The following is a 25,695-nucleotide window of genomic DNA, read 5'->3' on the forward strand; positions in this document are numbered from 1 at the left end:
GTAGTGTAATGCCTCTAGCTTTATTCTTTTTGCACAAGATTGCTTTGGTTATTGTGGGTCAATTGTGGTTCAATACAAATTTTAGGAATGCTTTATCTATTTCTGTGAAGAAAGTTACTGGTATTTTGATAGAGATTGCATCAAATCTGTAGATCACTTTGGGTAGTATGAATATTTTAACTTATTTTTGTATTCAATTTATAAGCATGGGATATCTTTCCACTTATTTGTGCTTCCTCAATTTTTTCATCAATATTTTCTAGTGTGTCTTATACATATTTTCTCCTGCTTGAGCAAACTTATTCCCAGAGGTTTTTTGTTGGTGGTGGTGGTGTGATTTTTATGTGTGTGTGTGTGACTATTGTAAATGGGATTGTTTTCTTTTTTCAGATAGTTCACTATTGGCATATAGATATTCTACTAAATTTTGCATGTTGATTTTGTATCCTGCACCTTAGTGCTCTTATAAAAAGAGACATGAGAGAGTTTGCTTCCTGTCTCTCTGCCATATGAGGATACACAAAGATAATTGTCTGTAAGCCATAAAGACTGCCACCATCAGCACTGGATCTGCTAATGCCTTGATATCAGGCATCCCAGCTTTCAGAACTGTAATAAATAAATGTTTGTTGTTTAAGCCACCCAGTCTAAGATAAATTGTTATAGCAGTGCAAGCTAAGACAATTTCCATTAGGAAAATAAAGACAAAATGCACATTTTATACACTTACATTTTTTATTCTCTTTTTCTAATTAAATGTACATACTAAGAAATAATTAAATCTTGAGATAATTGTTGTTACATATCTTAAATCTGCTAGACGTTGAGAAAAATATAGTATATAATTTATAATTACATAAAAATTTTATTTAATTTAAAAATCACATGTTTAAATTATATCTTAGCTATTTACATACATGTTTAGTAACTAGTTTACAATTGTAGCTGATACTTAACGAGGATAAATAAGGCTATTCAAATTTTGTTAAATATGCCTTAAAATTGAATCCAAGTCACATTACTATAATAAAATTAGCATTATCATTGATGTACGCCATGAAATAGCTTTTCAATGTTATGAAAGCTATACTTTGTAGAGTACAAGAACCAAGTGAAGAGGGAAAGTTGTAAGTGCTGTGAAACTTAAATCCTGGTGTTTTTTCCCATTGACAACTAAAATTGATGGTGATCTTCATGACCAGTTGATTTCTATTGGTTCTTCTAGAGTAACACTGTGCGTGGTCAGATTAATACGTAATATCTAAAAAAGTAAAATGATAATTAGCTGTTTAATCGGAACATTTTTCTTATTTTAATGAATGCTATTTCAAAAAAGTTTTCTAATAAATAGTATATACCTTTATTTTCTTTTATATCTTGAGAAATTTTTACTCTCAGAAAGTTGGCAACCATTTCAGCAACAATTTCACCCAACCTATCCATTTTACCTAAGGTTAAAATAAATCTCAGAAAGATGAAGTTGCTGTCAAAAGATACTGAAAAACCCAAAACCCTCAGCCAATGTTATTGATTTCTATGACTTTACTCTTTTCACATAATTTCGAAATATGGAGTTATTTATAACTGCACTGCATGAATCTCAATGCATCCCTTTGTCAAGTATTATCCAGTCATTTTCAGCCAAAGTTTAGATTTAAAAGTGTTATTTTACCTCAATCAAAAAAGATTTTATGATGCTTCATTTGTTGCCAATGATTCAATTTTGCATGTGTTACTTTATTTCACTGGAGATAATCTGAAGTAGACTCTAGAGAGATTATTATCTCTGTCATGGAGATTATTAAGTTGCTGTAGTCAAATGATCTTCTGTCGTAGTTTTATGATATGAGGATTTCAGGAGACTTTACCATTGCTGCTTTTTGTCCAATGAACTGACAAGATTTTCTGTGCTTTAGCTCAGAAAGTTTGGATTCAGTCATCAAATACGCAAGAGAAGGGGAGGTGAATCCTTTACTGCCTACCACATACCAGGCCCTTTCATAAGGGCTTTGTAAAATTTAATCTTCCTTAAAGCACAGCACATTTGGATTGATTTACCACATTTGATAAATTAATTTAAAAAGTAATAGTTAAATAATTGAGTATTCGTTAGACAGGTTTAAAACCGATCCATCTTATAACAAAACCTAAACTATTTTTTTAACTTAAATGTAGAAAGCAAAAATACACCACATAGATTTTAATACTTTTTACAAAAGTTAGCTGGACATAATTGTTACTAGAAAAATGTTTTTACAATTATATTGCTAGAGCAATTAAATAATCTCTTGCATATATTAAAGGACAAGGAGGGTGGAGAAAGAAATTGACCATCTTCTCTTCCTTTCCTATGTGTCTATGAAGGCTTGGAAAACTAATTGCTCATAAATATTGAGTTTACTTAAATGCACTTAGAAGGAACTGCCCAGAGTTGTTAGTTAAAGTAAATGTATATTTCTTTATCACTGAGGTAATGAAACACTGTCAAATAATTGTTCTCAACACTTAAAATTCTTTGTGAATGTTTTTAAAGAGAATAGAAAAAAATGGTTTTTAATGGTTTGTTTTTATGCCACATATTTGATAAAAACGACCTTGAAAAAACACACCCAAATATTAAAATATCTTATTTGGCATTGTTTATTTACTTTATTTTTACCATAAAAGTTGTGAGCTTAATTTTCACCATCGTAATAGCAAATAAAAGACAAGATATTATTTAAGCCAAACCATCTTTTCTTTATCTGATTGAACACTGAACTGTGCAAAAAAAATGATTTCTAATTGTGATTGATAACTATTGAGTAGTTATTCTGGGGAATTAATTTCCTTCTTTGGGGACCTAATTTCTTTGTCAGCTACATAAGACTACTGAACTAAATCAGGTATTCTGGAATTTTATAAACCAGTCAAATTTTAAAAATAAAAATATGAGTGTAAGGCACTAAGATATTAACTTTTATTTTAGCGAGGAAGGACATTAAATATGTCAAAGTTGGGAAATTATATTTTATATTTCCCATCCTTGATATAGTTTTAAGAAAAATAGCAAGTTGTAGTGCAAAAGGAGTAGGGAAAACGTAGTTCCATATTAAAGGGAAACCCCACTTGTCAACAAAACAGCAGTAGCAGTAGGATGGGTGTTAAGTTTCAAAAAGATGGAACAGACTTTCAGGTGCTGTTTAACTCTGACATTCTCTGACACCTACAAGCACCTAGGACTGTGTCCAAGATGGATGGATATATATATATATATATATATATATATATATATATATATATAGTTTCTTTAGGTTCAAGTTAGTCAAACAACTGACAATTTTAGAATTTAAGTTCATCTAAAGTGACTGATTAAAGGCTCTTTGTTTTCATCCAAGTTTAAACAATTAAGGGTGGGTGCACACAAATTTACACAGTTTTAGTAGTGCATAAGTAGGCTTAAACTTAAAATGATCACCTAAAACAGTTAGCCGTTTTCTAGAACATGTGTTTGAAATTCACCTTTGCAAGCCATAAATTCACAGAATTTAGAACTGGAAGGAGCTTAAGAGATTGATCATTTACTTGCATTTTTTTTATTCAACTGGATAGAATAATAGGCCTAAAATTTTTTGTTCAAAGTAAAGAGCTAAATACTGGCAGCAATGATGCTTTAACACAAGAGTCCTGACTCCTCGTGTAGTATCTGTATCATATGTATCACACTCCTGTATTAATGGGTGCTGACAGTTTTATTAAGTTTGCAAGAATTTTCAAATACATTTTCAAGACATAGTCAATGTGTAAATGCAGATATCTTATTTTTAAAAAGTATTTTCTGAGGCACTTTATCATATGGGGATAACAGTTATTTAAAGTTTTAATTTAATTTTGCTTTGATTGTATCATAATAAGAATAAAATAGATGTCATTAGATTGATTCGTATGACAGTTTATTAAGGATAATAATAAGGAAATAAATATGGAGGCCTAATGAAAAGGAATATATGAAGAATGTCATAATTGACTCATAATTATGTTTCTTACGGATGAGGGATATAAGAAGTCCATGTAGATGTTTTAAATACGTACGCTTTTGAAAAATATTTTCTTACATTACTTACCATCTTGGTAATGTCTTCATCAAAAGGAAGCGAATTTTTATTTCCGTTATACGTTAGAGTAACTGCATTGACAGTAGTATTTCCTTTCCCCCATACATGAATGTACCCAAGCCTCGTTTCACTTTTATTTACGTAACCTCTTTTCAATATAGTGCTTGTTAAGGTGGTCTATAAATAAAGAAAAAGGAATAACATAAACACTTTATTTGCAAAAGCAATTAAGTCTTTAAAAATATGTCTGTTAACCAAAAATGTATTTCATAGTATAATAAATTGTTTATTTGTGTATTTGATATAAGGTATTTTACATAATAAACATGAATAAAACTTCAAATATTCTTCCTTTTTTCCTATGTATCTATTTATTGAGACAGGGTCTCCCTCTGCCACCCAGGCTCACAAAGTTTGGATTCAGTCATCAAATATGCAAGAGAAGGGGAGGCGAATCCGTTACTGCCAGGCTGGAGTGCAATGGTGCAGTCATGGCTCACTGCCATCTCGAACTCCTAGATTCCAGCAACCCTCTAGCCTCAGCCTCTTATGTAGCTGGGACTACAGTTGCATGCCACCATACCTGGCTAATGTTTTTATAGAGATGGGGTCCCATTATGTTGTCCAGACAGGTCTTGAACCCCCTGGCCTCAAGCAATCCTCCTATGTCAGCCTCCCAATGAACTAGGATTACAGGCATGAGCCACCCCACCCAGCTGTGAACTTCAAATATTTCTTAACAGAATTGCATATAAATAATCTTACATACCTGGTTTAAATTAAATTGTACAGATAAATATAGGTCTCTTTCATAGGTGTCTGTAGACAGAGAAAAAAATGTGATATATTTTTATTTCCAAAGAAGAACCATAGTAAATACCTGTATACTTTGCTTTTCTTTCCCAGTATAAAAAGTAGCAAATAGTACCAAGATGTACCTATTTTTTCTCTAAGCCTATTTAACTAATTCAGATACAATTCAAGGAGCCTTGGAAATGAAGGATGAGTCACCAGGTAAGGTCCTAAGAGGACAAGCTAGGTGGCGTATGTGTGTGTAGGGGTAATGATAAAGCAGTAACAGGTTGAAAATCATTTTCACACACAACACTGGGAAGGTGGCAAGAAGTGCACAAGTAGTGCAAGAATAAACAGAATTCAGTGATGATAGCAATCGACACTTACTTGCCACCTTAGTGACTGACAAAATAATATAAAGGAAAAAAGAACATGGTAGCAACACATTCTAGTGTCATTTGAAAAAACAAATTCAATAGTTAGAGATTGTTACAGGTCAACTAAAATTAAACTGGCAAAATATAGGTTTATAGCCACCTCTTTAAGGTATAATCATTATTTTTTAGTTTTTATTTTTTTGAGACAAAGTCTGGCTCTATTGTCCTGGCTGAAGTGCGGTGACACAATCATGGTTCAGTACAGCCTGGACCTCCTGGGCTCAAGCAATCCTCCCACCTCAGCCTCCTGAGTGGCTGGGACTGAGGTCATGCGCTACCATGCCTGGCTTTTTAATTTTTTTATTTTTGTATAGGCAAGTTCTCCCTATGTTTCCCAGGTTTGTCTTGAACTCCTAGACTCAAATGATCCTTCTGCCTTAGCCTTCCAAAGAACTGAGATTACAGTCATGAGCCACCATCACCAGTTTAAAGTATAATCTTGCCATATTTAAAACCCATTTTAATGATCATCCTAGAGGTAAAACTCGTTAAGTGCTTACTATTTGCCAAATTCTAAATACTTTATCACTTTACTCTAAAAGATATTTTATTATTATTCCCACTGTATAGAAGAGTAAAGTGAGTTTTAAAGCAGTTAAACAAATTGCCAAAAGTAAAAAAACAAAAAAGCTTATTACTGTCAAGGTCTGGAATCAAGCCCAGTTTTCCTTGACTTCTAACATTGTGTTTTTACGTAAAAAAACAAATAAGCATACATAAGATAGAAAGAGCAAAGTAGAGACAAATAAAAGAAGTATTGGGGTAACATTGAAAAAGCAATATATTTTTATTCCCTTCTCTACTTATACATATCAGGGCTGTATTCATTAACCCACTAAAATTAATTTGCTATTGATTTTACCTATACTAAAATGGATATTCTGCCTAAGACTTTTTTGTGTTTACTAATATGTATGGCTAATTTAATATGTATTACAAGACATATTAGTGTCAGTATTCCTTAACCATTTTAGTTCTTATTTTCAAATATACAATTACAACTTAAGTTTTCATGAACAATCTTTTAAGTATAGAATTCTGAGTTAAAAAAGCAAAAGTGACAGCTGTTATGAAGATATGGGTAGCTTTGTTGTTTTTAATAAGAGGAAGAAAGATCTCACATATGATCTTGGTCAAGGACACATATATAACTATTTCATTAAGATAAGTAGAAAAATTAACATTTTACTGAGCTATAACTTTATTAATCAAGAATGGTTAAAATTTACTTAATGTTAACAAGTTTTAGGAGAAGTTCATTTTGATTTACCTTTAATTATTTCAAGATAATTTGTTACCACATTATAATATATCACAAAATTTGAACATATTTAAAAGAAAGACATCATTTCAGATTGGATGCCCATCAACTAGATTGTTGTGTTTGCTGTGAGAGAAAACCTCTTTGGAGATTCTGATCTAACAAATCCAGAGAATAAGTTTTTGCTATATATGGTTTTTGCTGTTAACTCAGGAAATTTCAAGGGACTATTTAACAATATCTATACTAAATTATACCAAATATACTGATATTGTGAAACATAACAAAATAAGTAGATCCAATTGGCAAAAAACAATTTTTTATACTTGCATGAGGAGATCATAGAGAAATATTTGGATTACGCTCAGGCACTTTCCAGTGATTACAAAAAGTCTGCCATGAAACTTGCATAGGGTAAAGTCCACACCAAATGTTTTCATCGATGCTGTAGTTGGATAGGAGGAGCTGGAGAAAATTCTAAGAGAAGCTTTGTCTACCTAACTGATGAAATGAATTAACTTAATTTGTTAATTATGAGATTCAAAGATCCCAAGTTGCATACTTAAACTCTACACCCCTGGGAAATTGTAGGTAAATTTCCTGCTGGACACAAAGGGAAAGGCTGAAAACTTCATAGACCCTCAGTCATTGCGGTAATGAAGGTCAGAGCTCTAAAAGCAAAGGACTAACTTGTGTTGATATCTTCATTTTCTAAGTCACAAAATGTTAAAAAGAGGGATTTATTTTTCCCAAGAGTCTTGCTCTCTAGCATATAATTCTTATATCAACTTTATTACACTTATTTACTAATGGATTATCTCTTATGGTTGCAGAATATTAACTATGATGTACCTTAAAGATAAAAGATGCATGTCTTTGCTATTAATGAAAAAACTATTATCTTCGGAAAAGTTATTTAAATTGCGGAGAACTGTCAACTTCACACAGATGTCAGTTTTTATGATTAAAGTTTGTGTCAAGAAAACGTTGAGAACGCTCATCTAGTAGTACTGACACTATTAAATGGTAGTTAGTAAACCTATCCTCTATCAGTGTTTACATACAGTATAAAAATATCCTATGGGAGATTTCTGAGTTTCTCCTAAAATTAATGAAACTTGAATGAGTCCTATAATCTGCATTCTTAGCAAGCTGTCCCAGGTGTTTCTGATAACAATTGTTAATGGACTTCACATGGCTAGTTTAGAAGTTCAGTATGGTCTTGAGGAACAGTTGTGAATGGAATAAGCCTAGATCTAAATTAAAATGTATCTCCTCATGTAAAAAAAAATGCTAAAAACTAATAATGAAAACAAGCAAACAAGCAAAAAGGGTAGATATAAAAACATAGAAACCAAATTTACTTGAGATTGGTTTCTGGACTACCTCCTTGTTGTAGAGGCACCACTTGTACATTTTGGGGGCTCAAAAAGTGATTTCTCAAAATAAAGGTCCCAGAAGCAACACTGGAAGCAAAGTTTCTCTCTGACCTCCTGCCCTCCTGTCTCTTGCTCCTTATTCTCTAGTTATAGAAACTAGAATTCCTTTTCCCAAAGGCGAGTCACAGAAACTAGAACCCTTTTCCCCAAAAGCTAGCTATAAAGCCTAGAAATGTTACTCTCTTTTCCTGCTTTTCTGTGTAACAGCTGGCCATGAAGAAGTTAACAACCTCCTTCCAGAGGGGTCTTACCCCGTACCTGAGAGGAAGAAATGCTACAATTAATAGGCCAACAAGAATCTGGACAGGCCTTGCTAGATATCCTCACTCAATCTATTTCCATTAGCTTATACCCTTTTTGTCCAATCACATTTCTACATGGCAATTCCTGTTTCATTGAACCTAGGAATAAAGCCTGACAGCATTCTCTGTATCTTTGGGCCTTTATTCTGAAGGTTCCTGTTTTACATAAAACTATGATTACACATGTTTGTTATGCTTTTCTCTTGTTAACTTGTGTTTTGTTATAGAGGTGTTGGCTGTGACCCTTATGATAAATGAGGAAAAGTATTACCCCTTTTTGTCCCTATAGCATCAATATTTTGCACATATAAAAATGTGGTTATTCAGCTAAGTTAACTTTATATATATGCCAAGTGTCTATTATGTGAATAGCACTGTGCTAGCTTCTGGAAGTACAAAGATAATAGATACATAATTCTGCCCACACAAATTTCTTACCTAGACACTTACCATAGGCATTGACTATATTTAGGATAAGAGAAGTCTTTAAATGTTTTTGACATTGTTTATCTATTTAAGTTGATTCAGTGAATTTAGTAAAATCTTTTAGCCTTGAATAATATTAATAGCTTTGTACTCAGCTTCCAAAGAACAATAATAGATAACATAAAAGTAATGTGATAGAATATGTCATCAATTAAATTTATCTACTAAATCGAGCACTCACCTATACTCTCTCCATCATCCCAAAACAGAGAACCCTGTGCCATCTGATTATCATCTGCAGCAACAATAAGCTTCATGTATTTTTGTCGACTATAAGAAAGAAAGATATAATTTTACCCATGTCTGTAGAATAGCATATGTCTAGTTATGATATGACATCCACATAAGGATCTACAGGAACCCAAGCATTAAGGAGTGTGCAAACTGACTTAGACTAAGAAAATTAAAGCATTTCCATTTTTCTAAATTAGTTAACAGGAATGATATAAAACAATAAAATTCTTCATATTTAGGCCGGGCGTGGTGGCTCACACCTGTAATCCCAGCACTTTGGGAGGCCCAAGGCGGGTGGATCATGAGGTCAGGAGTTTGAGACCATCCTACCCAACATGGTGAAACTCCATCTCTACTAAAGTACCAAAAATTAGCCAGGCGTGGTGGCAGATACCTGTAGTCCCAACCACTTGGGAGGCTGAGGCAGGGCAACTGCTTGAACCCGGGAGGTGGAGGTTCCAGTGAGCCAAGATTGCGCCACTGCACTCCAGCCTGGTGACAGAGCAAGACTCCATAAAAAAAAAAAAAAATTCTTCATATTTAATAGGAAATATCATGCATGTCTTTTGATCTCAAGATTTCATGTAATGTAACAAATCAGAAGTGGCCTCATTGAAAGTAATTAAAACCACATTAATTTTATTCATATATTTACTCATGCTTCTCTTGGATAATCCTGTCATTAACCATTAAACATGAAACAATTTTAATAGCATTTTTAAATCTTTTGTGACTTAAGCCTTCCTCACATTTCCATACATAAATCACGGAGTTATCACTGGTTATAATTAATAAGAATGTATAAAGTAGCCTCCAAGTTCTAAGTTCTATCTTTGTAATAGAGAATACCTTTCAATCATGTTCCTGCATAGGGCTATTTGTGAACTAAATGCTTGCTTCCATGTTAAATCTCCAGCAATCTTTGAGAAGCAACTTGATTTGGCAGCCTCATATTGTTTGAAATAATTTACCAGACCAATTGTTTTAGCTGTCTGCCTTTTCTAATCACAAATGTTGAAGAATGTATAGCCATGGAAGTCTCCTAAAATTTCCAGAATCTCTAGAGTTCAAATCTCCACAGTAATTAGATATTTTCCAGTGAAATATATTAACATACCTTACCATGAATATGTATATGAATTTCAGTTCACAGTCACTGGGGTTTAAATATAATTTAGAGACATCAAAAATATGACTTAACCTGCAATTTCCCAACATATACTAAGACTTGTGATTAGAAAAAGTTTTACAACTCTTTCATGTCCTTTGTAGGGACGTGGATGAAACTGGAAAACATCATTCTCAGTAAACTATCGCAAGGACAAAAAACCAAACACTGCGTGTTCTCACTCATAGGTGGGAATTGAACAATGAGAACTCATGGACACAGGAAGGGGAACATCACACTCCGGGGACTGTTGTGGGGTGGGCGGAGGGGAGAGGGACAGCATTAGGAGATATACCTAATGCGAAATGACGAGTTAATGGGTGCAGCAAACCAACATGGCGCATGGATACATATGTAACAAACCTGCACATTGTGCACATGTACCCTAAAACCTAAAGTATAATAATAAAATAAAATAAAATAACATAAAATAAAATAAAGAAAGAAATGAGATACAACCCAGGTATCTCATGGAGGAATCTTAAATGCATATAACTAAGTAAAAAATGTTAAATTAAATGTTACATACTGTATGATTCCAACTATATGACATTCTGGAAAATACAATATTATAGAGATAGTAAAATATCAGTGGTTGCCACGGGTGGAAAGAGCGATGAATAGGTGGCACACAAAGGATGTTTAGGGCAGTAAAACAATTCTAAATGACACCAGTGGTGGATGCGGGTCATCATACATTTGTTTAAGCCCAGAGAATCTACAACATCAACAGTGAACCCTAATGTAAACTGTGGTCTTTGGGTGATAAGTGTTAGTGTAGGTTCAATGATTGTAACAAATGTGCTACTCTTATGGGGGGTGTTGAAAATGAGAAAGGCTATGCATGTGTGGGAGAGCAGGGGGTAAATGGGAAATCTCTGGACCTACTCAATTTTGCTGTATAAAACTGCTCTAAAAAATAAGTCTTTGAAAAACAGGTTCATAAATATTTCATGTTTTCATAAAGTGATCTTCATAATACTAGATCTTCCACACGTCAGAAGCAGAAAAGTAGGGTAAAAATCTTGTTGAGGCAGCCATTCAAAATATAAGACATTAATTTGTCATTACTTCTGCATATTATAGACAGAGATCATAAAGTTTTCATTTATATTTTTATCTGGGAAGCTTTCTTACTTTAAGAGGGAATATCCTGTTGGAAGACAGTTTTCCATGGGTCTCTTGCATTTTTATACGTCATAGGGAGAGGCATTGACAGCCTGTCTTCTGAGCTGTCTTTTCAGGGATGTTTTAAAAATGAATTGAGTTCATGTCCTTTGTAGGGACATGGATGAAGCTGGAAACCATCATTCTCAGCAAACTATCACAAGGACAAAAAGCCAAACACCGCATGTTCTCACTCATAGGTCGGAATTGAACAATGAGAACACCTGGACACAGGAAGGGGAACATCACACACTGGTGCCTGTTGTGGGGTGGGGGAGGGGGGAGGGATAGCATTAGGAGATATACCTGATGCTAAATGACGAGTTAATGGGTGCGGTACACCAACATGGCACATGTATACATATGTAACTAACCTGCACGTTGTGCACATGTACCCTAAAACTTAAAGTATAGTAAAAAAAAAAAAAAAATGAATAGCATTGGACGGCAGGGTTTTTTAAAAAAAATTCCTAATATTTATTTTTACTATCCAATATGAAAAAGATAATATCTTTTTTTGAAGCAAATAATGGATAGATTTGTTTGTAGTCTTATTAAAGACAGGGTTTTCCTAAACTTGGGGTTCCTTATTTGTGACACAGACCTCTTACGTGTGCAACGTCTGCCTGGGTTGCTCCATGTCATCCCCATGGGACTTGGTGGAAAAGAAAACCTGATGCTAAGATAAAGTTCCTGTTTCTTGCTATGCCATAAACCACAAACAGTTTTGTCTCTGACCTGGCATTCATGGTACTGAGGCAGGCTAATGTACTAGCTTGGCGATGGGTTAAAATTTCAAACCCTTTCTATTTCTTAACAATGATAGCATGATGTATCTCAAAATTTAACCTGAGCTTTGTAAACAGTTCATTTACCTGTAAAATGTGTTTTGAGCTGGCTCTTGACATGGTAGGATGTGACCACCACGGACATGTAGGTTTATTGTATCATAAGGAGCACTAAATGTTTGAAATTGTCCTCTGACACCAATATCTATGCCCTGGAAATGAAAGGGATGGAAAGAAGAACAGGTAGAGCAAGAAGTGGAATCATCAGCAACATTGGTACTTGAGGATATACATTTTAAAAAATCAAATGATACACTTTTAAATTAAAAAATTAACATTTATTCAGAAAATCTTAATTTGTTTCACTATAGTAACCATTTTACTACATATATATATATATATATATATATATATATATCTCATAACATGATGTTGTATACCTTAAATACACACAGTGCAATTTATTTTTAAAAAAGCATATCTTTAGAATCTGGTTAAATATAAGTCTTTATGATAGCTTTGAAAATCATTTATAGCATTGTTTTTGTGGTGCTCACATGCCTAAAGTGTGTGGATTTTTGAAAGCTCACAAAAGCTCTGCTTGACTTGCCATGTATATTATTCTTGGAAGGACTGCACTACCTTTAATGATCATTTTACATATCCAATAAAAGACAATTATCTTTTTGTGTGCAATGTGTAATTACCATGTTTATTTGCTAAAATAAATCAATGACTACATAACAAACTGTAGCAGAAGAAATTAACTCTCTTTCACTGTGAATTAATTCAATTCAGGTATAATTTACTAGAAATATGTTACTTTCCACTCTTTTTAAGTGGAAAGTAAATCCAACATACCATTAATGAAAAGGCTAGGGCCAATTACCCATTTCTGTTTAGTCAATTCCCCAGAATTCCTTAAATACTTACTGTATGGTAGTCAAACCAGCGAGCATTGGGGACATAGGCATTTACAGTTTGAACATACTGGAATGTAAATAAATAGCCATTAGTTGTATATAAACCAAAGAAAATTTTGTAAACAAAAATATGTGGTAGGACTTACAGGTTCTAGTACTGGGGTAACCATAAATGCTGGACCCCATAAGAACTGCTTGAATATATCCCAGGTTGGTTTTTCATCAAAGAACCTTGACAAAATGATCACAAATAATTAAATTAAAACAAATAACTTTCTTCTGAATACCATAAAATCATTATTCAAATCACATTTTGTAGTATAGACTTTTGTGGATTAAAATAAAAACAAAACCGTAAAAAAATTAAAAAATATATTAGTTGGAATGTAATAGTACAATGCTCAGCAGTATAATACCTTATGAGTAAATCTAGACTATGACTAAATTTCCTGAGAAAACAGAGAATTGTTATGGACATGTAACATCAACTAAATGAGCAATTACTTTGGAAGGGAACTAATAGAGGTACAAATATTAACTTTGCCTAGTATACGATCAACAAGTTAAAAAACATATTAAAAACACTGGAAGAAAATTGTGAGACATACTGTAAGAATTTTAATTCATTAATTTTAAAAAGAGTTTGCTTATCTTACTTAATAAACTCTCTAAATAGTAGATTTACATGTTCCTAAAGGCTCTGTAACATGTTAATGGATTTCTGAATTTGAGGTATAAATGGCTAGGCAAAACAAAGTTTTTTTTGTTTGTTTGTTTTTTAATGGTTTAAGAGCCACTACTAAATGTTCACATTTCTTCTCCAATTGAAATGAAAAAGAAAAGCTGATTCTTAAAATTTGTTTGTTCTTTTGTTGTGGTTTTGTTTTGCCTTATTAAAAGCTAAGATTAATGATGAATTGGAAAGATGGGCTTACTCCTCCATAAACTCACGAAAGTAGAAACCCAGGTATTCTCAACAGAACAACAGTCTATATAGTTAATAATAATATTTCTGACTAGTAATTCAGCCCAGAGCTGATACTCCATTATCCTGGGAAGCAAATAGGAATAACAGAAAGGGGTGAAGTCTGTAAATAAAAAGGAGATCAATAAAATGTTATCAGAAACAAAGAAGGGATTATGGTAGATGATAAATTAATAAAGCAACCAGAACATAATTTGAATCCAGAAAGAATCTTTTGTTGTTGTTTTAGGAAAACTGGATTGCTTATCCTATCATCAAAAGAGAAGGCATACCAATTTACTTCTTATTTTGGTAAATTTACTTTGGGTATTGTTTTAATTTGGGTAAATATTTGCCTCTTTTAAATGGGCTTATCAATAGTGAAATCTAACAAATAATCTCATTCAATTACTCTGGTAATATAGGGTGCTCAAAAAGCTAAATATACTGTGATTATTCAGGGATTTTTTGTTTTTATGTTTGATTGCATGCTTTGCTTTTTGTAATATCTACAATAAAAATTTGGTTGTATTCAACTTAATAAAATGGGTGAAAATTTTTGCAAATAAGCTCCATGAAATAGAAATTTTAAGATTTGGTCATATATAAGTTTGAGCTTTCTTTAAGAGGTGAATCCGAAACAAATTTATAAGGATAATGTTGAAACTGTTCCTGTGTATCTTATTGGGATACATCAAGGAAAAGGTGGAATAGTCTCCAGTAAGACATCTGTATATAGTAGATTTACATAACAGCAGTAAACCTTGATTAATTAAATCATGAGGGGCATGACTTATCTCCCTAGAAATGTTGAGAATACTCAATGTAAGCACACATACAAAGCATGTAGAACAATACCTAGTATACAGTAATTATTCTGAAATAGAATCATTACTTTTTAATAACTAATTAATGGGGTTCATTCTTTAATGGCTTATGCTAGTCTATTTATTAATGGACATATTTGTGTAAATGCTTTATTAATAAAAAATGTATGCTAATATAACAATGGAAAAATTGCCAATCTAAAATATTTTATATTGCACTATAAGAGATCATTGGGTAAATTAAGTGAAAAGTATCTCTCTGTGATAAGAGAAAACAAACTTTGTACTTACTCATGCAAAAGGGGTCGGATAACAGTGCCACCATGAGCATGAATTTCATGCAGTTGTGTGTAGAAATAGGGCAATAAGGTGTATCTAATATTTAGAATATTCCTTGACATTTCAGCAAAAGTTTCATTCCAGGAAGCGGGATCTTGTCTCTGAAACAAAGCAAAATAACATAGTTATAAGCTTTGGTCCTTGTTTAAGTCATAATATTCATATTCATATTTGAAGAACTAAAAAGTAAGAAATGATACTGATTTTCATGTGCCATGTACTTTCTTCCCAAAATCTTACACAATAATATTTCTATCACATGATAAAGAGAAAAGGTACACAATGTTTTAATAAGAGAAATTCAAATTAAATCCATGGCTTGATTTAGTTTAAGTGAACATACCCAAAGAAAAGTTCACATTTTAATGGATGACAAATATATTTTCAATTAGGTGATAGTCAGTGTTAGAATGATAAGTATAGGAGATAAATGAAATGATAGGCTATCCAAAGTAGATTGAAATAAACACAGACAAGCAGAGCAAATGACGGTGACCATGCACATTGTGGGTCCTCAGGAGAAATGAACAGATTATGGTACTAAAGAATACTAAAGAATACTAAAGAGTACATAGTACAGATAGAAGAGAAGGCATAAAGTTGAATGACAGGAAATAATGTGCCTGAGTGTTCTCTGGAATGCACACTCCAGCTCAACAGACTAAAATTTTTAGTCTAAAATTTAGAGTGGAAGATTTAAAGTCTGCAAAAAAGTTCTTGCATATATTAGTTAAAAAATAATAGGCAAGAAAAATTATTACTATTTTATATTTTGATTTGCACCAGGGAAATAAGCAAGGCTACCACAAAGCTCGAGGTAACATTTAAATGTTTTTCGTTGACATCAGCATGACTGGGGCCCTTTATAGTTGTTTCATATCGATGATGATTCCAATTTTTCTGTATTTTAGGAGTAAGAAAGTTTGAATGAAAATTTAGTGTCACAGCTGTTATATGCAGTATTAGAATACAGGAAATCTTGAAAGTAAAAATGGTCCAAGAACTGTTAAGCTGTATGTAACCCTATTGCTGGTATTTCCAAACTTAAATAAGAAGAAAAAAGGCAAAGATCATATCTGTTGCTTATTGACCTCATTAATATGATTTTAGTTTTAACATGTTGATACACAAGCATCTAATTCTAAACCATACAATTTGAGTAAAACATTTCAATAGTTCATTTGTACCAACTCATATTTAAACTTAAGTAGAGCTTTCTATCCTCTAGATTTTTCTTTAGAAATACTTCCTCAGTTTTTCCCTCCTTCTGCATTTGAATTTTCCTTAAAAACTCCAACCACATTACAATCATTGGGTATTTTACTTTGTTGCTCCCATGTGGAATTCTCCATACATTTATATTGGTTACTGTTCCCCACACCCATCTCTGCTCTAGTATTCCTTCATTTAATACCTTTCTGAGCACTTTTCCTAAAGCAGAATCTCTATAAAACTCCATCACTTTAGCTTAATCTATTTTCCCTTATAGACATTTATTTGTATCTGACCTATTACATATACAATGGTCTATTATTTATATCCTTTTTTAGAATATATTAATCATTTGAGCAAGGACTTCATAAATATGAAATAGTATATTCTCAATAATGAATCTCTGTCCAAGCTTTCATTGATTCATGCTCTACTTTCCCAATATTACAGCTTTCTAAATTGCATTATTGACAGCAAATTTTCCTGTTGAGATATTACTGTTTCATCAAGTTATGTCTCTATTGTCCAACTTTCAAATTCTTTCAAAACACGGTTCCATTCTGCCTACAATCCTTGTATTTCAGCATTTTCTAAAATAAATCCTACTCTCTATTTCTACCCAAGTTTCCAGTAGGGGGGCCATATAGATTTCACAGCACATAAACAGCTCTGCCATTTACTTACTATAGGCAGAATACATCTTTAAAAGACCAGCTCTGTCTTCAACCTTTCCATCATGTGCATTTTGCTAATTTATCATTTTTCTGTATTTCTTCACTGGAAGTCAGCATCATGAAATTTAGTGCTTATTTAGATATTGGCTCTAACTGTTCATACTCTTGCATAATTTTTAGTAATATCTCCCCAGTTACTCAAAAAAAGTTCCTCCAGACAATTTCCTCACTACTCCAAAATTATATATAACATCAATAAATATGCCAGCTACCCAAGCCATCTACACTAAAGTATAATGAAGCGTAGCCCAAGTAAGAAAGTATTGAAAGTAAATGTAGTAATTACATACCCTAGTATTTGCAATGTTGTGATTCCTTGAGTATGGATAAAATGCTCCAAGTTGCATCCAGCGGGTACAGAGATGATATTCTGAGTTGTTGAAAAAACCACAGATGTCTGCTCCAGTCTAAAATATATTGCTATATTTAGTTAAATTTGAATAGTTTATGAATATTTATAAATTATGAAGATAAAAGGAATAAAACTACTTACATATGATATTCCAAAGAGACTAAATTCCATCATACCTGAAAAAGTTAGAAAAAATATCTTAGTAAGTTATTATTTCATGTATTTTAATATTGCTTTTATTTCTATTTATGAAGATGTTCTGTTTTTAATAACCTCCAAACATGAAACATTTTTCAGATTATTAATATAATTATCTCATAATGCTTCTCATAATGCTCAAACATTTTGACTTTGTAGCATTTATGATATTTACAAAACTAAGATACTACAAGCTTCCTTGACACTTGCAAGGTAACATATTCAGAGAACAAATATATTATAAACACATTATAGTGTGAGAAGAAAGTGGTGTCCACAGTTTCATTTTTGAAAATAAAGATACTATTTCTGTAGTTATTTAACTATAGGTCTCATTGAACTATAGGTTCAATTTGTTTCAGACTATCATTTGAAACAACTTGAATCATTCTTATTAAACAAATCCTCTAAGGAGTAATCAATTCTATAAAATAGAATGAATGTGATTTCTGAGCTTTTATTTTAAAGGAATATTTCTAAGAATTAATTGTCTTCCTTGAATTTATTTATCCATGGTGAACAAATTTTAAGACTAAACATAGAGCACAAAAGTATTGCCCTATTAAAATGATAATGTCTTATTTAGCACTTATTCAACTATTGTCACAAATTTCTTTCCAAATTTGGTTCTAAATGTTTCTTTTTTTTTAGCATCTATCAGTGATTTACATTCCCTAGAATCTAGGATCTTTTAAATTTCAGTTTCAGAAGTACATTTGCAGGTGTATTATTTAGGTAACTTGCTTGTCACAGGGGTTTTGTGTACAGATTATTTTGTCACCCAGATAATAAGCATAGTACTTGACAGGTTGTTACTCAATCCTCACCCTCCTCCCACACTACAACTTCATATAGGCCCTGGTGTCTGTTGTTCCTTTCTTTGTGTCTATGTGTACACAGTGTTTAGCTCCCAGTTATAGGTGAGAACATGTGGTATTTTGTTTTCTGTTCCTCTGTTAGTTTGCTTAAGATAATGGCCTCCAGCTCTATCCATGTCCCTTCAAAGGCCATGATCTCATTTTTTATGGCTGTATATATTCCTTGGTGTATATGTACCACATTTTCTTTATTCAGTCTACCATTCATGGGCATTTAGGCTGATTCCATGTCTTTGGTGAATAGTGAATTGGTGAATTCCATGTCTTTGGCGAAGAGTGTCTTTTGTGAATAGTGTTGTAATGAACCTTCTTGTGCATGTCTTCATGGTAGGATAATTTCTATTCCTCTGGGTATATAACCACTAATGGGATTTTTGGGTTGAACGGTCATTCTGTTTTTAGCTCTTTGAGGAATCATCATACTGCTTTTCACAATGGTTTAATTAATTTACACTATCAACAACAGTATATGTGTCAACTTTTCTCAACAATCTTGAAAGCATCTGTTATTTTTTGACTTTTTAATAATAGCCATGAAATCTAGAATTTCTATTCATTTCTCTTTATTAGCTCTAGATGTTATCTTTGCCAGCTCCTGCTCTTTTCAGCAAGGAAACTCAGGCCAATAACAATGACACTATTTCCTCAAAATAAACTAGTTGCAGATGATTAGTTTCTACACAGCAGCCTCAATCCAGCTTCCTGGCCCACTGTCTTTTTCTGATGCTATATGTCATAAAGTGTGATGTGAAGAACAAAATTCTGAGGACTTATAAATTTTATGACCTAGCACCAGCAAAAGTGAGTATCTAATAGAAAACAAAAAATAATAATAAAGATGGTGACTTTCACTTACCAATGATCGATTTGTCCATGTTGTCCCATCGTGCATAGTTGTCTCCAAGCCAGTGTCCTCCCCATCGTCCACTAGTAGGATACGTGGAACGAGAAATTACAATCCCTCTTTTTCCGGTTGTCTTCTGCAATGCACTAATATAGTAGAGAAGCATTTTTGAGTTTTTACATGAGATATTTTCTCCAAATATATCTACTTATGAATACTTTTGTAAAAAAAATTAGTGATTTGTGGTGCTTATATTGTCTCTTATTACAACTGGCTCTTGATAAGTTTGTCTTCTCTCATTAAATTATAAAATCCTCAGAAGCATAAAGGACATCATTTTCCCTTTCAACATTTACCAGAGTGACATGCAGATATTAAGAGGCCTTTATATATTCCTTCAATGAATACAAGTTAAATCAACTATTAATTGAATGAAATCAACAAATTCATCACATTGAGCTTTTTATTTTACTTTAATGTATTTTTAATAAAGGCTTATACTCTAACTATTCATTGCCCCAACGCCTCTCAACTATAACATATCAACACTTAATGTACATATTACTGTGCAGACAATGCCTACTATCATACTCTTTGCTTTAAAGGTTTAATTTGAAGAGAGCAAAGTATTCTTGGGTCTTAAAACTAAAAAGAATTGCTCCATTTCAAGTGTAGAATCTATTGGAAGTAAGACCTCAACAGAATGGGTTGTGTAAATGAAATCATATGATTTATTTCCCTTCTCAGTCTTTGGAGAATGAATTTAATGACATGCATGTTAAAATATGTTCTAGTTTTAGAAAAAAAAATTTATTTTTATATCATCTTCATCTATTTTCCTCTATCTCCCTTTCTTTTCCCTCTGTCTTTCTCTCTGACTGAACACAGATTACATTATAAGAGTATTAATAACATTTTACTCTAATATTAGTTGGAAATAAAAATTTTATTTTTATATTACTCAAATAATTTGAATATGAATAAGAGCTGCAGAACTATCTTAGAAGAAGATACCACAAATACATAATTAGGCAGACTTTACTGGGCACTAACACATTATCAACAGTATTAAATCATTTCCTTGTTACAGCTGGATCCTAGTGTTTGTATGTATATAAAGCTCCTTCCATGACACCTTGAGATTCCTAAAATGAAGCGCTATACTTTAATCTTCCTTGCATCCCTTATATCTAATGCAATGCTTGGCATGTAATAGCAGCTCAAGAAAGTTCAGAATTAACAAATGTCTCAAGTCAAAAGTACAGGAAACTAAAAATGTATTAAACAGACATAATATATTGAACCATCGCTTGCTAATAAAGGCAATATTGTGTTAGTTAACTTAAAATTTTCTACTTCTAAATTGTCACTCTTTTAAAAAACCAATAAAAGAAAATGATCTTCACTGCTTTATTTTTTCATAACAAATATAAAAGGGCCATTTAGGAATATTAATCTTTTAAATATATGTTACATATATTTTGTGAAATTTAATAAGAAATAAATACATAAATATGAAGAGTAATAATTGGTGATAATTCTATAAATCTATATGAAAATGTATTTTTTGAGTTTAGTTCATTTGCAAACAAAATTAGTTTAGTTTAATATAAAAATTATTTGCAAGGACAGGGTTGTCAAAAATTCTTCATGTGTTCACATGCAAGAAAATTATGTTTCTGGAGGATTTTTTTTCTCTATTATATATTTTACACTTGAAAAAATTCTTTACTGATGCTTTAAACTAATAGCTGAATATATGCTCATCAGGTTGATAAAGATTCTACATAGTTTCACACAATGGGTACAAAGTTACAGTTAGATAGGAAGAATAAATTTAGCAAGATGACCATAGATAATATATTGTATATTTCAGAATAGCTAAAAGAAAGAATTTTAAATCTTCTCACTACAAATAAATGATAAACATCTGAGGAGATAAATAAGCTAATTAGCCTTATTTGATCATTTCACACTGTATAATGTATGAAAACATCACAATGTACTCCATATTTACTATTGCTAATTGTAAATTAAAATAAAACTATAAAATAAATGAAGTATTTTCATAATAATTTTCTCTTAAGGGAATTCTAACCTCTTATATAAGAGGAATCTCTTTTGTAAACCCTCACACAGAATATTTATTTGATGACACTAAAGATATAAAGTTCAAACATGGTAAATATATTCTAATTATTTCCAACAGTGTTTCAATCTTACAAATTGTACAGTCACAATTAACTTAGTTTAAGTTATTCTTGAGAGACACCTTTAAGCCAGAAGAGTTTGTTCTTTGTTACCACTTGACATTGGAGAGTTCAGCTTATAGGAAAGAGATATTTTTGTTGTGTGTTTATTATTGCCTACATGAGCATTTTCTTGAAATGTATTTTAAAAATTAGAATATGTCTTCAATCATTATAAAAAAGTTTTTTATAGAAGTAAAACCAGAAACTCTACATGTATATTACAAAAATGAAATCTGTGAAGAGAATACTAAATTTAAAAATTTAAAACATTTTTAATCTTCCTACAATAAATTAATATCTTTATTTTAGTCACAGTTTCTAAAAGAAAATGTTAAATTAATTAATGTGACTAATGTCTTTAATTACTGATGAAATCAATTTATAAACATTTTCCAAACACTTCTATCTCATGATTGGATGATGTTCTCATGATTGGATGGTGTTAAATTATTTTAGAATATAGACTGGTGTATAGTAGAGAAAAGAAAGTTATTACAGAATTGTTATCCTCAATTTTATGAAAACAACTCTTTGAAAAATCAAAGATATTTTATTGAATTATTTTTGAAGGCAATATATTTAGTATTATATATTTAGTATTTATTAGAAATATAAATTTTCCCAATTCACATTTCAAATAGTCACCATTAGATCAGAAAATGTAATATCTGTTTTAATTTTGAAATTGGATAACAAGTATTTTGTAGGGTAAAATATTTTAATTATGTTTTAGTATATAAAAAATTAATGAAATTTGAAATTTCCTTCAGCAAGAAGACGATGTGAAATACTATATCATGGAAAGAGTTTTATAGATTCATATCTCAAATTTTATATTTTGATATAACAACTGTATCAATGTTCTATTCATCTATATCATTCAGAATCTCATGTCTGGAAGACATGCATTTACTATCTGGTCTGGAGACGAACAGCTGATTAATAGAAAGTTACAGCTATAGCTTAAGTAACTTCTAAATTAGTGAATGAGGTGAGGTATACTGTGTTTGTTTTTTCATAGACTAGTTTTTGTTTATTTAAAAAAAAATACAAGAGACCACTTCCTATAGTTTACAATGCCCCCACTTCAAAAAGGCACTCTTATTTTTCCAGAAAGTTACATTAAATATAATTTTCCAAGTTGCAAATTATCCCAGTTTATAAAAATATCTGCAAAAATAATGTATAACTATTGACTTTTTCCATTCTATTCTATGATTACAAAACTCTTGGGCACCTATTTAAAAATTATATATTAAAACACAACCTAAGCATTCAGAGGGAGTCAAAGATGTTTAATTTTCTAAGTCCTCTCTAATGAATAATATGTACTAATCCCTAACATCTTTAAAGCTTTTGGTAAAAATGAAAATATAATATATGTGTAGTTTCATAATCCTTGAATATTTGTGTGAAATTTGAACCCATAATCTGAAGTAGATTTTTAAATGTATTTCTTTCTGCATTTGAAGAATAGGCTTTATTTCAGTACAACATTGAATTTTAAATTACAAGAGATGAGAGCAACTGAAGACTCAAAACTTTTTGTGCGGGATTTCTAAATGAAGCTTTTTTTATTTTCCATTGGTGTCCATGATGCTTTGTGTAAAACTATCTGCAATTTCTCAACATGATAAAATCCCATTTCTGAATCCATGCAAGCTATTCTTTTGTTGGGTTTCTTGTTTGTTTCATGTTAAGTGAAAGAGCACAGTAGCAAGAAACAGCTAAATGTCAAATATGTGGCAGTTTGTAAGACAGAAAATAAGTCATTAAAAAACAAAATGCTACGGTCTGTATAACTTGAGAAAAAAACGTGTGTTTATAATTTGTTCAGTTTTCCTCAATGATAAACAGAAAGACTTTACTCTTCATAATTTGCTTAAATGTAACACGTACCTTATTTATAGTGTTCTTTTACATTTGTCAAGGTCTTTATACATGTAATTAATTATTTAATCTCTAAAATTTTCTGAGTTCAACAATTTTTTGTAACTGAAAAAATTAAAATATTAAGAAAGTATCTGAAACATATGAAAAATCTAAGACTGTATAGATTAGGCTACTTAATACTTAATCCAATTAATCTACTCAATTTAAGTAATGTCGTTGAAACTTGCACTGAAAAGTTTTATGAACGAGAGCAAAATTAGCACTAATAAGTATATGCATATTGATTTCATTTTCAAAGATATTCCATGGAAGATTGTGCTGACTTCCTCCTCATAATTTTACTTAAAAGTGGAAATGGACCTTACATATGCTTAAATATCTCTGCATATGGACTATTTGGAAATTTGCCTGTATCTACCTTGAACTTATCAAAACAACTTTGATACCTGTGATTATAACAGGATAATGATGAATTTATTTAAATTTACTAAACATCCACAATGTGTCAAGAATCATGTTTGACTTTGTAATGTGCTTCAGAAGTATACTTATTTCCTGTCTTCCGTGAAGAGGAATTTTTTTTTCAATTTTTGTTAAGCTACATAATTTCAACTCAAAGCACATAATTTTTGCCAATAAGATCATCAGCCAATTTTCAATATTTTTGTTCTTTTTAATGTCTACAGTTTTAGTTAAAGTAAATTTAGCTGTCGATAATTATGCCCCAATATTGTGTTCCAGAAGGGTTAATCAAAAGTAACATTTGCCCCAGTGAAAAGGCATTGTTCAATGCCAGTTTGTTCACTCTTAAAATTACTTAGTGTTTTATTTTTGGATTTGGTGAACAAGTGAGTTTTTGGTCATACATTCATCTATTCTCAGTTGATTAAGAGTTAATTGCTCGAAATAAGATAAGTAGGTTTTACTAAGTGAGAAATTTTATCCATACTCTTTACTTCAAAATGCTTTTTATTCTTTTATCAACTTCAGTTATTTGTTAGAACAGAGGTTTTCAACCCTGTATGGTCATTAGAACTGCCTGGAAAATGTTTAAATAGTCAGATGCTTAGGCTATAAAAGAGACCAATTAAATAATAATTTATTTAAAAATCACAAGCCTTCTGGTAATTGCAAATGAAAAAACATACAACAGATATACAAAATATAAAAAGCAAGAAATCAAATAACACCAGAGAAAAGGGAAATAAGATGAAATGAAAGAGGAATGAGAAGACCATTAAACAACCAGAAAACAAATAACAAATGGTGGGAGTAAGTCCTTACTTATCAGTAATGAAATTGAATATAATTGGATTAAACACTCCAATCAAAAGACACAGAGTGTCTGAACAGATTAAAAATCAAGACTCGATGAAACAGTCAACAAAGTGAAAAGACCAACCACAGAATGGGAGAAAATATTTGCAAAATAATCATTTGACAAGGGATTAATGACCAGAATATATAAGGAGCTCAAACAACTCTATAGGAAAAACTTCTAATAATCTGATTTAAAAATGGGCAAAGTATTTGAATAGGCATTTCTGAAAAGAAGACATAGAAATGGCAATCGGGCGTATGAAAATGTGCTCAACATCACTGATCATCAGAGACACGCAAATCACAACTACAATGAGATATCATCTCACCCTAGTTAAAATGGCTTTTATCCAAAAGAAGCCAGTAACAAATGCTGTTGAAGCTGTGGAGAAAAGGGAATGCTCTTTCACTGTTGGTAAGAATGTAAATTCATACAACCACTATGAAGAGCAGTTTGAAGTTTCCCCAAAAACCAAAACCAGAGCTACTATATGATCCAGCAGTCCTGCTGCTGAATATGCATCCAAAAAGAAAGATATATCAAAATGGTATCTGCCTTCCCATATTTATTACAGCACTGTTCACAATAGCCAAGTTTGGAAGCAACTTTAGTGTCCATCAACAGATGATTAGATAAAGTAAATATGGTACATATATACAACGGAGTCCTATGCAGCTATAAAAAAGAATAAAATCCTGTCATTTGCAATGACATGTAGGAAACTGGAAGTCATTAAATGTTAAATGAATTAAGACACAGAGAGACAACCTTCATATGTTCTCACTTA

General features: G+C 31.7%; 1 protein-coding gene across 1 annotated transcript in view; it reads right to left on the bottom strand.

Annotated features, from left to right (window-relative positions):
• Positions 1-721: 721 nt before the first annotated feature.
• The window catches only part of SI (sucrase-isomaltase), a 102,816-nt gene continuing 77,842 nt past the window's right edge, over positions 722-25,695 (bottom strand). The window contains exons 38-48 of the mRNA XM_003256396.2: positions 19,455-19,588; positions 17,664-17,698; positions 17,461-17,577; positions 15,177-15,325; positions 13,241-13,325; positions 13,105-13,161; positions 12,259-12,383; positions 8,996-9,084; positions 4,864-4,913; positions 4,104-4,271; positions 722-1,261 (exon numbers count right to left, since the gene is read on the bottom strand). Coding sequence (XP_003256444.1) covers positions 1,193-1,261; positions 4,104-4,271; positions 4,864-4,913; positions 8,996-9,084; positions 12,259-12,383; positions 13,105-13,161; positions 13,241-13,325; positions 15,177-15,325; positions 17,461-17,577; positions 17,664-17,698; positions 19,455-19,588 — 1,078 coding nt within the window. The 3' untranslated portion in view covers positions 722-1,192. The remainder of the gene's footprint in view (positions 1,262-4,103; positions 4,272-4,863; positions 4,914-8,995; positions 9,085-12,258; positions 12,384-13,104; positions 13,162-13,240; positions 13,326-15,176; positions 15,326-17,460; positions 17,578-17,663; positions 17,699-19,454; positions 19,589-25,695) is intronic.

Source organism: Nomascus leucogenys, chromosome 11 (assembly GCF_006542625.1).
Source record: "Nomascus leucogenys isolate Asia chromosome 11, Asia_NLE_v1, whole genome shotgun sequence".
Taxonomy (NCBI): Eukaryota; Metazoa; Chordata; class Mammalia; order Primates; family Hylobatidae; genus Nomascus; species Nomascus leucogenys.